General features: G+C 37.9%; 2 protein-coding genes across 4 annotated transcripts; one reads left to right on the top strand and one right to left on the bottom strand.

Moving 5' to 3' along the window:
- Positions 1–110: 110 nt before the first annotated feature.
- On the bottom strand, positions 111–5670 carry LOC105782614 (ubiquitin carboxyl-terminal hydrolase 27). Of its 3 annotated transcripts, none has more exons than XM_012607462.2 (11): positions 5384–5669; positions 4324–4620; positions 3972–4098; positions 3606–3706; positions 3288–3521; positions 2982–3050; positions 2714–2842; positions 2231–2368; positions 2006–2068; positions 1544–1879; positions 111–957 (listed from the first exon to the last, which is right to left on the bottom strand). In XM_012607462.2, exons 2-11 carry the CDS (start codon positions 4579–4581, stop codon positions 691–693), a joined length of 1722 nt encoding a protein of 573 aa, XP_012462916.1. In that variant the 5' UTR covers positions 4582–4620; positions 5384–5669; the 3' UTR covers positions 111–690. The 3 variants fall into 3 exon arrangements, with proteins under 3 accessions (XP_012462916.1, XP_012462919.1, XP_052481862.1); XM_012607465.2 differs by lacking the exon at positions 5384–5669 and adding an exon at positions 5157–5261; XM_052625902.1 differs by lacking the exon at positions 2231–2368 and having other exon boundaries at positions 5384–5670.
- A 4602-nt stretch (positions 5671–10272) lies between these two features.
- Positions 10273–11231, top strand: LOC128036207 (uncharacterized). Its single transcript, XM_052627122.1, has 3 exons — positions 10273–10399; positions 10493–10737; positions 10824–11231. Exons 1-3 carry the CDS (start codon positions 10273–10275, stop codon positions 11229–11231), a joined length of 780 nt encoding a protein of 259 aa, XP_052483082.1.
- The last annotated feature ends 1654 nt before the right edge of the window (positions 11232–12885 follow it).

Raw genomic sequence — 12885 nt, 5'->3', positions numbered from 1 at the left:
TTTTCAAGTCGGAACACATTGTAATTTTTTTTATCATTTTGAGCTTAGATTGAGAGTTCAGAATAAATTCGCGAAGCAACCCAAGGTTGCTGTTTCTTGATATCAAGATATAAATTAACCCATCTCACTAACATGTTGACATGCTTTACTAAGAATAGTGTTCATAAGCTGACAGTGCATGAAATTACAACCCAAACACCCAATTATTTACCATCACGAAGTTTGGCAAAATCAAGATGGAAAATCCCTCACAAAAAGGCAATTGCATTGAATCTCCTAAGAGTGTAAACATATTCCAACTAGCTCGTAACATTTTCCTTTAGAAAAAAACACAAACAACGATATGAAGCGGCAAATGTTGCATTTATAGCAAGAGCAAGAACCCTTGGACCATCCATCCTTCCTGTTAGTTCGGCTGTTTGCCCTTCACAATGAAATGATAGGTTTAGAGTGGAGAGGTTCAGTTTCAAGGTATAATCTCCAAACAAGCTATGCTTCTTCCACAGTTACTCCGGGAAAGGGTCGATCCCAATTAGTTGATCACAATCAATTCTCAGTAGGCCTCTCACAAGCACCATATCAACACTTTAATGTTACAATTTGCAATTATGATGCTCGAAGTAGCTTTTGAGAGAAATGAGATGGAGAGTTTGGGAGATCATAAGTATACGAGTAGGCATCATTTCAGTCTTATACGATCCTCTCATAGAAAAGTAAGCTTGCTTCTGCAGCTAAAACATCCTTCTCGGAGACACTACATACTTGAGAATCTGAAATGCAGAACCACTTGGTTGTAGCAGGCTCGGAGTATTCATCAGAATCTACCTCATCAGATTTAGTTCTCATACTTCTGTAAACAGTGTAATGCCCACCTCCAGGTCTCCCAAAGTGCTCCACAACTGAAGCAAGTCGGTATAATTTAGTTTCTGAAGGAGGTAACTTGCTGGTCAAACTTACCTGCATAAAAATATACATCCAATATAGACAGCCGTCAGCCCTTACTCAATCATGAATCCCAAATCTAATGTGTAGCATATAGTAAGTTGGTTGGCAAAACAAACTTAGTTTTGGAACTTAATCATGAAGCTTTTTCCTCCTAAACCAAGTTAAGAAACAGATGCTTAAATGCAAGGAAGGAGTCATAATTTTCAAGAAAGAGGTTTGGAGTGAATCACATGCAACAAAAGATCTCCAACAAATTGTTTCCTTGGCACTTCATTCATGCAATTTCACAGTTTATCAATGATGAGAAGGGAAAAAGAAATCAATGCTTCTTGCAGAAAACATGCAAAAAAATAGTAGCAATAATACCAAAAAACGAACATAAGGAGAACTATCATCACACAAATGGTAAACTGCGAGGCATGAGAACCACGGCAAGAAGCTTCTAAAGCTCTGACACCTTAACACAATTTACAAGACGTGCTTTAAAAGCATTAAAATTTAACCTTTTAGTGAACCAACTAAGATAGTTATTAATATATGTTTGCTCAAAATTGCATAACAACCTACATATGACCAGATTAGTAATTATTCAACCAACCTTGTCATTATGTTGCTCATGCATGTCTATGTTGGAGGCCTTTGAACAGCCATCAGTTGGGTACAGCTTACTCTTCTCAGGCAAAGATTCTCCGGGGGAAGTAGTACATTGAGAGCCGTTTGCAACTAATATTTCTGAAGAGACCTTTTCTCCTGTTGGTTTACTGATGCGATTGAGAATGCTTTCATATTGGGCATTGATAAGGTTGAGATGAGGCCTTGTCTTTTGATTTTGCAGCTTCAGTTGCCCTTTATGGACCCCTTCCCAGTTCGTTATTTCCACCTCAGTAGTCATGAATGGTGACAGGTCTAAAATCAATGGAAAAGCAATATGGCCCTGCATTCATTAAGGCATGATTTTATGACAAACAATTCTCATTTAAATTTTAGCAAAGACATACAAGCAAGAATTACTTTCTTAGGAAACCATGCTGTGAGACTGATTAACAAGCAAGGAAACTACCTGAAGCTTGATTAGTTCCCCGACCTCGTTAATTGAAGCACGTTGTAGATGAAGACATAGAATCTGCAAGTGTATGATCAAAAAATAAGCACCCTAGGAGATCAAACAAAATATTCATGCAGAGAGAGCCTACAAGAATAGAATCATTGTTATGACCCTAAACAACATATTGACACATTAGAAGCAAATTGAATTTTGTTAGAAGCAAGATATCAATATTAATACCTTTGGACAACGAGCAATACATAGCTGCTTTAGAGTATTAGAAAAGTTATTTGACCAGGGTAGATTTTCTAGACAGCAAAAACTACGACAATCACAGGATTCTTCTGCACTGCATCTCTTCAACTTTTCAATCTCAATCTGATTTCAACGTTCAAACATTATGTTTATAAGAATATGCAGCAATAAATTGCATTGATAACCAAGAAACTGAAGAATCAGACTCAGGCAACATGCTAAGAATCCAGCAGATTCCCCCACACACAAAGAGAATGAGATAACCAGTAGGAATGTGGATGGTATCAGGATAACACTTTTAAGATAGAGATAAATAAGAAGATCATATGTATGAAGATTCTATACAGGAGTTGGTATTCAACATAGGATCAGTTTAGGATATTTGGATTTAACAATAATAACATTTTTGTCATCTAGTAAATAGAAAACAAGCTAATTCTTAAATTACCGGACTAGAAAAGGCATCACCTCATTTGCTCCTTTACAAGATAAAAACTTTATTGCAGCACTGTGCCAACAATGGCTGCAGTAGTAATTCTCAAGTTTTTCAGCAAGGACAAACTGCCATAAGCAATCCTCCAAGGTACATCCAGCCATCTAGTGTTGCATTGAAGAAACTTGCATTAGAGTTAAAAGGAGGGTCCACAAAGTTATAAAAAGAAAATTTTCCAAGAAGCTATGGGCTTAAGCATGCATAATTAAAATTATCAAAAAGCAAAACCTTTAGTTAACATACAATGGTGGAAGCACCATAAAGCACTGGAAAAAGGGGCAAGCTGTGAAAAAATTGAAAATCCAAAGAAATCTGCAATGTTAAATAAAAGAAGAAGTATTAGAAATGCCAAAAGGAAAAGGACAGGTTAGACAAAAATTTTATAAATACTTTCTTAATTCCAGATTCTCAAATGTGGCTAAGTCATAAAAATGAATCACAATAATGCATTTGTTAATGTTCAAACATAGCCAACCAATGGTTTTGCTTACACAAACAAATGCAAAGGAAGAGAAATTATAAAGATGCATCCTACAAGGGAATAAGAACCTGATATGAACAACTGCGGCAAGATAAAATGCTACCAATTATACCATCAAAAGGTCCAAGATAGTGTTGCTGCCATCTTTTCTGCTCATTCTGAACCTCCTTCCTCTCTGGAGTTAGAATCCTACTAGTTTGCGAAGCAAAAATATCTGCTAGAGTACTTTGATTGGGAAGATATATATCAGAAAATTCTTCTCTTAGTGAAGACAAAAGATGGAGAAACGCTTCAGCTGCATCCTGCATGTAGAAGTAACATACGAGATAAATTACACTCTAGATGGTGTCAACTGTATTGCTAAAATATTGAGAAAACAAACACACCTGCTGGCTTGTTAAATCAAAATTTTGAATATAAAGCGACAATGCACTCATAACTTTATGTGGGCTTAATGCGACTCTCCTTTCTCCAGCCATGCCTAATTCTGCAAATTTGGAGTATATATATATAGCACAGGCTGTGATGACCACATTGAATTCAGTCTTTAAGGAGTTTGACAAGGTCAAATGTGTATCTGATCCTCAACTAAACTAATCCTTAGAAACAAAGATGAAGTACCTTATTATACGCCTTGGTCATTAGAGAAACAAGAAAATACTTACAGACAACAGTTTAGTAATTAGTGCATTAAAATCTGTGATATAGAAGTTTTAAAGAAAGCAAAACAGTTCACCAAGTTCTGATGTTACCTTCTAAGAGATCAGATAAAGTAATTGTAAGTGGCAGGCTTTCACCCTGTCTGTCAACTAGTGTTGATTCACATTCGTCTAGTATCTTCTGAAGAAAAGACTGAAAATATGAGCAGCTAGCCAGAGCCTGGAATATTGCAGATTCAAGAACCCAAAATGAACAGAATTTCAACATAATTTTCCTTTAATGAAAAATGAGCATCAAGAAAATGTTCAGACTAAACAAAAAACAAAGAATCAAGACTCAAGTTGTAATTAATTTTTTATTTCCTATTTTTTGTTCTCTTTTTCTTAGCAAACACAAAGACTCTAAATAAAAACAAAAATACCCACTTGCTTAAAGGAATCGAACCTGCAATATTACATTCAAGAAGCAGTTATTGCCAAGATTTTGCAACCCAGGAACTAAGCATAACTTCTCCAAATGTTTTTTTCTCTTTTCCCCCAATTTACCATCTCTTATTATAGCCAATACAAAACCAACAACTCCCACTAAACCAACCACAGATATATGAAACCCAAAATCAGCAGCCCATCTCATATGCAACAAAGCTCTATAACCATGTTTCCAATTGCGGATTATTGCCCTCATACTAGTTTCTTGTTCCATATCCTTTCTGTTACTGACAGAAAAGCCTACAAGTTAATTCTGAAAAAATAAACAAAAAAATAGATTTGTTAAATAAATGGATGAAAACCCAACAAATTTTAGTAAAAGCTGCAACATAAACTCCAAAAAAAAGAAAGATGCTAAGCTATGCATAATTGAGAGAAAATTTTTAGAACAATCATAGGAATTTGTATTCATATGCAAAAAACATAACGAAACCTTAAAATTGTGGATTAATTGCAACTTTGCAAGTTACACAAGACCACAAAAACCTACTAACTTGAATTTAAGGCCTAAAATGAAAAGGAAGAACTTAGCAAATAAAATGATTCACTATAAAACGGATGTTCTCAAAACAAAACGTCATATCCATATAACTTATAAACCATAATTTTCCCTAACAAATATTGCTAAACTTCGACAATAAACAAACGCTAAATCCTTTTATTTCCTCGACTTCCCTATCTAAGCCTACAGCAAAACAACTGCTATAAAATCAAAGTTCCTACATGAGAACTTTTCAAACTCATTTAATCAACATGGATGAGAATTTTACATTATTAAAAATATCATACCCGGTCAATAAATTAATAGCAAAGAAAGAAACCCTTTTGCAACAACTCAAAAGGAAAGAGGGAAAAAGAAAAACCCAGTTTTAAGCCAAAAGAATTCCATCAAATCAAGCTACTATTTCTAATGTCAACCGCTAGTCAGTTTAAGTCAAACCCAACAACCAAACCTATACTAAAATAGAAGTTTTTTTTTTTAATTTGATGAAGCAAAAACTGGAAAGAAATTATACCAGGGGTTCATCAATCACCGAGTTGGAGACTCTGGGGATTTGAGTTTTTGGAAAAAGTGGAAACAGAGCTTTGAAATAGAGCTTGGGGCAGCGATGAAAAAAAAAGAATCAAAGAAGAAGGAAAAAGTAAAGCAAATTAAAATGGTTATGGAAGCTTTGGTAATGGCGGCCGAAACAGAAACATCGGGTACGAATTGCGTTGTTGAGCGGGAAGTAAGACCGTCGTTGAGCAACCCAAGGAGCTTTGGCTGTTGGGTAGAAAAAGTATTACTATCAATTTTATTTTGATCTAATTCTCTTGAAGGTCATTATATTTTACGGAAATTTGAAACTAAGTATCCGTACTTTAATTTCAAACCATGGAATCCCTATTATGCCCCTAACCTGGCGAAGACATGTGATAGCATGAGAAATGGCCTAGGTGGCACCATTCGACTTGTCACCCAAGGACCAGCCACTTGCATGCTTCACATTGCCCATAAGGAAGTCACCCGTCTTTAGCCAAATTGTTGACCCCTCCATCGAGCCACCACTTTTAACGAACCCTCCATTAAGTCACCCACAATTAGCGACACACTCTCATCCCTAGGAAGGGACCACTAAGGGACCATTAAAGCTTATTAACTTTGTATTACTTTAGCAAAGAAAATGTCAAAGAAGACCCACATAATACTACACTTAACGACAACTAACATGTAATGGACCTGCCACTTGGCCAACCACACAGGCTAGCCACCATCTGTACTATTAGTGACATGTCACTTCAAGAAAAGGGCCTATCCCCCTATAAATACCCTGGCCCACGATGAATGAAGGATCTTTAGCCCTTTCTTACTCCCTTAAACTTTATACTGTCTCATCTACCTTCTTCTTCATCTTCCTTAACTACCCCGACTCTCCAGTTATAACAGGCTCAACAACAGTTGGCTTTTTGGCATAGAACCTACGAGAGATCTTCACCAAACATCTAAATCACAATATAGTATGAACCAACCACAGTTGTTGTCTGATGTTAACCAAGTGAACTCGTCGAGCTCGATATCTAGCATGGGCCAAAAAAAAGTTAGGATTTAATTTGCAGTGACTTATTTGAAGCTACGAGAAATGAAAAAAAAAGAAACAGATAATGGTAAGTATGCCGGAGGTGAAACGTGTGGTATATGGTATGAGACTTTTAAGGAATCGAACCAACAAACAAATTAAAAACGTAAATAAGATGATGGTCCCCCATAATTTTGCACCACAATTTTTCGACTCCCTCGAAAAAATGGAAAAGCTAAGGCCACGAGGCATTTAAAATCCAAAATATTAAAGAAGATGTTAGAATTGAGTTGCCCGTATCCTTATAAAAATAAAATACAGTAGTAAGATAACATAAAAGTAAAATCCATATAAAACTACACTTCTTTTATTTTATTTTAGAATAAGGTTCAAAAACCTTATTAAACTTCATCTATTTCATATTGATTAAAATAAGGTGTTTTAATGTAACGCCCCAAAATTTTAAGAATTTAGTTGTGAGAATCTACAGTAATTAGATTTATGTATTTTTGGTTCTGTGCTCTGCTTTTGTGTTTAAGGTCTAGGGTTCGAGTTACATCATTTAAAAGTTTTGTTATTTTAAAACAACCTTAACCCATGTGTTATATAGTTAAGTGCAATTCTGCATAAATTAGTGTCAAGAATTAGCCTGATGGTTCACTGGTTAAGCATATGCTTGTATCTTGTCTGGTCTCGAGTTTGAGTTCTATCATATGCATTAAGAAATATTTTTTTTTGTAAATTTTATAATGCGGGATGGTGGTTACCTTAAAATAGTTTGAAGAAATTCTATTGTTCATTCTTTCTTTTTCTAAGTTTGGTTCTTTTTTTTCTTTTTCTTTTTACGGTATTTGATTCTACATTAATCAGGAATTTTTTATTGCCTATGAGGTCGACTGTTTGATTATTGTGTAAGTTCCGTCGTTATCTCCTTCGTTTTGTGAGTTTCATTGTGTTAACACTATTATATCGAAACGGGATTTTGCTCATTTGCTTGAACATTCTGTTTAAACCCTTGATTGGTTGTTTTTAGGCGAGGATATTACAAGAGACGTTACTCCGCTGCGTTAGCCTGTTTTTCTCTGTTTCATGCGCGGTAAGTATGCAAATTAATTTGGGGTTGCGTCGAAACTTTCGACATGATTTTGACGGTATGATGAATTTTAGTAGATTATTGAAAACGATGGTGTAATTGATTATTGGATGGTTAATTAGGTTCCGGGTAGTCTCTACATTATTTTCTGTCAAAGTGAAACTAGGTGTGTACCGAAAACCTTAAATTTTACAAGTTTCGGTCACCAAAAATGGTGGCTGTCAACGCCACACGGCCAGGCACACTGGCGTGTGTCCAGGCAGTATGAGCCACATGGTCTGGTGGCAGGTCGTACAGGTGACCGTGTGACTCATTTTTCATCGACTTGAGGCCATATAGGCAAGGCACACGGGCGTGTGTCTAGGCCGTGTGTGGCTGTATCAGTGCAGGGTTCATACAATCAACGGACACGGGCGTATGTCTGGGCCGTATAACTCACTGTTTATGGTATAAGACCATATGGCCAAGGACATAGACGTGAGTTTGGACCGTGTAACTCATTGTTTGTGGTATAAAACCACACGGCCAGAAACATGGGCATGTGCCTAGGCCGTGTGAACCATACGGGCAAGGACACGATCGTGTGTCCAGGCCGTGTGGTGCACATAAAAGGGCCCGAATACATTTCTAAGGCCGTAAATGTTATATAAGGCTAGTTTTGATGTTTCCATGCTATGAATGGTCTAAACCGATGATCTTTACATGAATTCTATATTGTACTTACACTGTGATACTTAGTCTGATATTATGTTATACTATCTACTTATGGATATTGGTTTTCTGCATATGCATGGTTGGGATATTAAGAAGAATAAAGTGATCCGTTATAAATTAGTGGCTAAGCCACCATATGTTCGCTCTAATTTCGACGTTTTGCCCATTATGATCTAACAGCTAAGTTGTGTTTCTGTACACGTGTTAGATAGACACTCTATGGTGTGTAGGGATAAGTGTTTGTTTTAACCCCACATAGTGTGATAGGATGGACGAAGATGGTGTGTAGTGGATGGGAGGTTATAAATATTTGCATCTGACTCTAATCTATTTTGTATATAAAACTGATATATGTTTCTATGTCTGAAATCACTCTGTCTTGGATCTAAATTAGCAATGTTCTGTATCAAATCAAATCTTGGAATACAAACACTCTTTGGTAAATGTGTTTATGTGAACAAACTTCTTCATACACTAAGTTTACAACTCTCTTTATTATTGGTTGGATTGTAGGTGACACTTAGTCTAGAACAGGTTGGTGTCGTAGAAGCTCGGTCAAGCTCTTATCTTCTTTAATTTACTATTTTAGAAAGTTCGATAAACTTTGATAGTAGGACTTTGAAAGATTATATACTTAACTAATATTTGTGATGATTATTATGCAAAGTATGGTTTAGCAGTATTGTGTTATATGTGTGGCATTTAAGGATCGATGATGTAACTCTCTAAACTTAGGCTGAACGTCTAGGCCAGGTTTAGAGTTTTATATTTAGTGGTATTAGAGCCAGGTTTGTCAACACTCGAACTGTGTTTGGGCTCATAAAGTGTAAGAAAAATAGTTTAGTGGTAACTTAGTATCTAAATTAATATGGAAACACCGAAACTTTAGTAAATGACCAAGCCTCCGACGCTGACCCTATAAGTATTTCTGTTTAGTTGTAAATATTATAATACCTAAATTGTTGTTTGGTTAAATGTTTTGATGTGAACTGGTGAAATCATTCTGTTGGATGTTTGAACTAATCTGTACTCTGACATTGTGGCTAGTTGTCATAATGAGTTTACGCGGTAGTCGTGGATGTAGTATTCGAGGGCATCGAAGACACCGAGGAGGAGCTCGAGCAGAGTCATCCTCTATGGGTAGTATGCCCAATCTAGAGACCAGCAAGACGGTTGGTATTCTCACTGCAAAGACGGAGTCCCAGAATCTGACGGCTGGGGACAACGCACTGTCCTAGGCCATGATTCGAGCACTGGAGAGAGTCGCAGGGACCCATTTGGGATTAAAAAATCGAAGGTCAGTTACTGAATGACTCTGGTCGAATGGGGCTAAATTGTTCAGGGGCGTCATAGGAGCCACTCCTACTGCTGCTAAATATTGGCTCGAGGTTACCGAGCGTATCATGAAAAATATTGACTGTACTCCCACTCAGAAATTAAGGGGTACTTTGTCCCTACTCCTGGACGAAGCTTATCAGTGGTGGCTGACAGTTGAACAAGGTACTCAACCTGAACAAGTTAACTGTGATTGTTTTAAGAATGTCTTCCAGGGTAAGTATGTGGGGTGAGTTATGTTGAGGCTCGCCGACCCGAGTTTATGAGCCTAGTTCAGGGTGACCAATCTATGGCTGAATATGAAGCCGAGTTTCTATGACTGAGTAGGTATGCACAGACTTTAGTAGCGTTCAACTATGACAAGTGTGTGCGATTTGAGGAGGGATTGATATATGATTTGTGAGTTCTGATAGCTCGTTAGAGAGAGCGAGTTTTTGAGGTCCTAGTTGACAAAGCAAAGATAATGGAAGAAGTAAAGTGTACTAAGCGCGAGCGGCGTGATCGTGAGAAGGATCAGAATAAGATTAAGAGAGATTCGGGTCCCTCTGATTCTGGTCAGCGTCCTAAGAAGTGGGCGAGATTTGATAGGCCGTCGAGGGCCAATGCACCAGCTGTAATGACTGAGATTCAGTTGTGCAGTGATTGTGGGTAGCGCCATTCGGACGAGTGCTGAAGAAAGTTAGGAGAGTGCCTCCGTTGTGGGTCAATGGAGCATCGAGTTAGGGCTTGCCCCCATCGACCAAATCCAGTGCCAGCTGCGACACAAACTCCGGCTCCAAATTCTGTTCAGCCTCCGAGAGAGGTTCAGCAACCATTCAGAGGTCATGGTACTGGTAAGGGTGGTAATGGGTCTGAAAGAGGATAGAGAGCACCGGGTAGAGGTACAGGTCAGACTGAGGCTCGTCAGCGGGTACTAGTTTATGCAGCGAGACCCTACAAAGAGAGCAATGATGCTGATGTCAATGTAGGAACCTTCTTTATTCATTCTATTTCGTATTATGCTCTTATTGAAATTGGTTCTACTCACTCGTACATAGCTAGTGTTGTTTCTATAAATCTGGGTTTAACCGCTAAAAATAGTGCTAGAGAGTTTTTTGTGATTAGTCCTTTGGGTCAGTCAGTTCAAGTTGATAGAGTATACAGAGGGGTACCCCTAGAGCTCCAAGGTATGGTATTTCCAGCTGATTTAATAGAATTACCCTTTAATGAGTTTGATTTAATTCTGGGAATGGATTGGCTTGTTGAGTATTGGGTCAGTCTAGATTGTGCAACAAGAGAGTTACTTTGAGATCAAATGAGACTGACGAGGTGGTCACGGTTGGTGAGTGTCGAGATTACCTCTCTAATGTAATCTCCACTCTTATAGCAGATAAGTTAGTTCGAAAAGGGTGCGAGGCATACCTTACTTACGTATCCGATTATGTTTTCACAAAACTTTCGGTGGAAGATATCTGCACCGTGAGGGAGTTCCCGGGCGTCTTTCTTGAAGAATTTTCTAGAGTACCTCCGAATAGAGAGGTGGAGCTTGGAATTGATCTGTTACTGGGTACTACTCCAGTGTCCATTGCGCCCTACTGTATGGCACCGAAAGAGCTTACCGAGTTAAAAGCACAGCTGCAAGAACTCATTGATAGGGGATTCATTCGACCGAGTGTGTCTTCATAGAAAGTACTGGTATTGTTTGTTAAGAAGAAAGATGGGTCAATGAGAATGTGCATAGATTATAGACAATTGAACAAGTTGACAATCAAGAATAAGTACCTGTTGCCGAAGATTGATGATTTGTTCGGCTAGTTTCGAGAAGCATCTGTCTTTTTTAAAATCGATCTACACTCTAGTTACCATCAGCTCAAGGTCAAAGAAACTAATGTGTACAAAACTTCCTTCAGGACTCATTACGAACATTACGAGTTTTTGGTAATGCCTTTTGGTTTAACGAATGCTCCGGTGGCGTTTATAGATTTAATGAATCAGGTATTCTAACTGTACTTGGATCAATTTGTAGTGGTTTTTATCGATGATATCCTAATCTACTCTAAAACTGAAATTGAGCATGATGATCATCTTCGCATTATAGAAGCTATTGTCGAATGGAAACAACCCAAAAATGTATTTAAGCTTCACAGTTTCCTGGGTTTAGTCGGTTACTACCGAAGGTTCATCGAATGGTTTTCTCTTATTGCATCACCTCTAACGAAGCTACTACATAAGAATGCTCCATTCTTATGGTCTGAGGCACAATAGTCTAGTTTTGATAAGCTCAATTCCGTTCTGACACAAGCTCCTGTTTTAGTTCAACCAGAATCGGGTCAGTAGTTTGTGGTATACAGTGATGCTTCACATGTCGGATTAAGTTGTGTGCTTATGCAAGAAGTTAAGGTGGTCGCTTATGCATCGTGACAGCTTAAGACACACGAGGATATCTACCCTACGTAAGATCTTGAGTTGGTTGCGGTTATGCTGCTCTGAAAATCTAGAGACATTATCTGTATGGTGAAAGGTGTATTATTTACACCGATCATAAGAGTCTCAAGTATTTGTTAACCTAAAAAGAGTTAAATCTTCGGCAGCGCTGATGGGTTGAGTTACTTAAAGATTATGATTGCACAATAGAGTACCATCCGAGTAAGGCTAATGTGGTAGTTTATGCTCTTAGCCAGAGAGCGATGACTGACCTGAGAGCAATGTTAGCTTGTCTAAGTTTGGTTGAGGATGGGGGGCTATTAGTAGAATTACAAGTTAAACCGATTTGGGTAGAGCAGATTCGAGCTAAACAGTTGAGTGATGAGTCCTTAGTTCAGCGTTTGCAACATATTGATTCGAACGAGACTTCCGATTTTAGTTTAAACAGTGATAATGTGTTGTGCTTCAAAGGTCAGATTTGTGTACCTAATGATAAAGAGTTGAGGCATTTGGTCTTTCAAGAGGCACATAGCAGTCCTTACGCTATGCATCCTGTTGGGAACATAATGTATCAAGATTTCCAAGAGCTCTATTGGTGGCCCGGATTGAAACAGGAGATAGTCACTTTTGTGAATCATTGTCTGACGTGTCAAAAGGTTAAGGCGAAACATCAATTACCCTCTAGATTGCTTCAGCCGATTAAGATTCCTCAGTAGAAGTAGGAGCGGGTAACAATGGATTTTGTTAGTGGGCTGTCTTTAACCCCTACCAAGAAAGATTCGATTTAGGTTATCATTGATCGATTGACCAAACCTGCCCACTTTATACCCATCCGAACAGATTACTCATTATAGAAGTTAGCTAAACTGTACATTGTCGAAATTGTGAGACTACACGGAATCCCAGTCTCAATCAT

Source organism: Gossypium raimondii, chromosome 13 (genome assembly GCF_025698545.1).
Source record: "Gossypium raimondii isolate GPD5lz chromosome 13, ASM2569854v1, whole genome shotgun sequence".
Lineage (NCBI taxonomy): Eukaryota > Viridiplantae > Streptophyta > Magnoliopsida > Malvales > Malvaceae > Gossypium > Gossypium raimondii.
This window is presented reverse-complemented; position numbering and strand designations above follow the sequence as displayed.

Excerpts from the sequence above, each read along its gene's own strand:
- LOC105782614 (XM_012607462.2), bottom strand. The coding sequence starts at position 4,581 with ATGGAACAAGAAACTAGTATGAGGGCAATAATCCGCAATTGGAAACAT. Across the intron at positions 3,707-3,971 it reads TTTATCTGATCTCTTAGAAG|AATTAGGCATGGCTGGAGAA; the intron begins GTAACATCAGAA and ends CCAAATTTGCAG. Across the intron at positions 3,051-3,287 it reads GCCGCAGTTGTTCATATCAG|ATTTCTTTGGATTTTCAATT; the intron begins GTTCTTATTCCC and ends TTAACATTGCAG.
- LOC128036207 (XM_052627122.1), top strand. The coding sequence starts at position 10,273 with ATGGAGCATCGAGTTAGGGCTTGCCCCCATCGACCAAATCCAGTGCCA. Across the intron at positions 10,400-10,492 it reads ATTCAGAGGTCATGGTACTG|CGAGACCCTACAAAGAGAGC; the intron begins GTAAGGGTGGTA and ends TAGTTTATGCAG. Across the intron at positions 10,738-10,823 it reads CCCTAGAGCTCCAAGGTATG|TCTAGATTGTGCAACAAGAG; the intron begins GTATTTCCAGCT and ends GTATTGGGTCAG.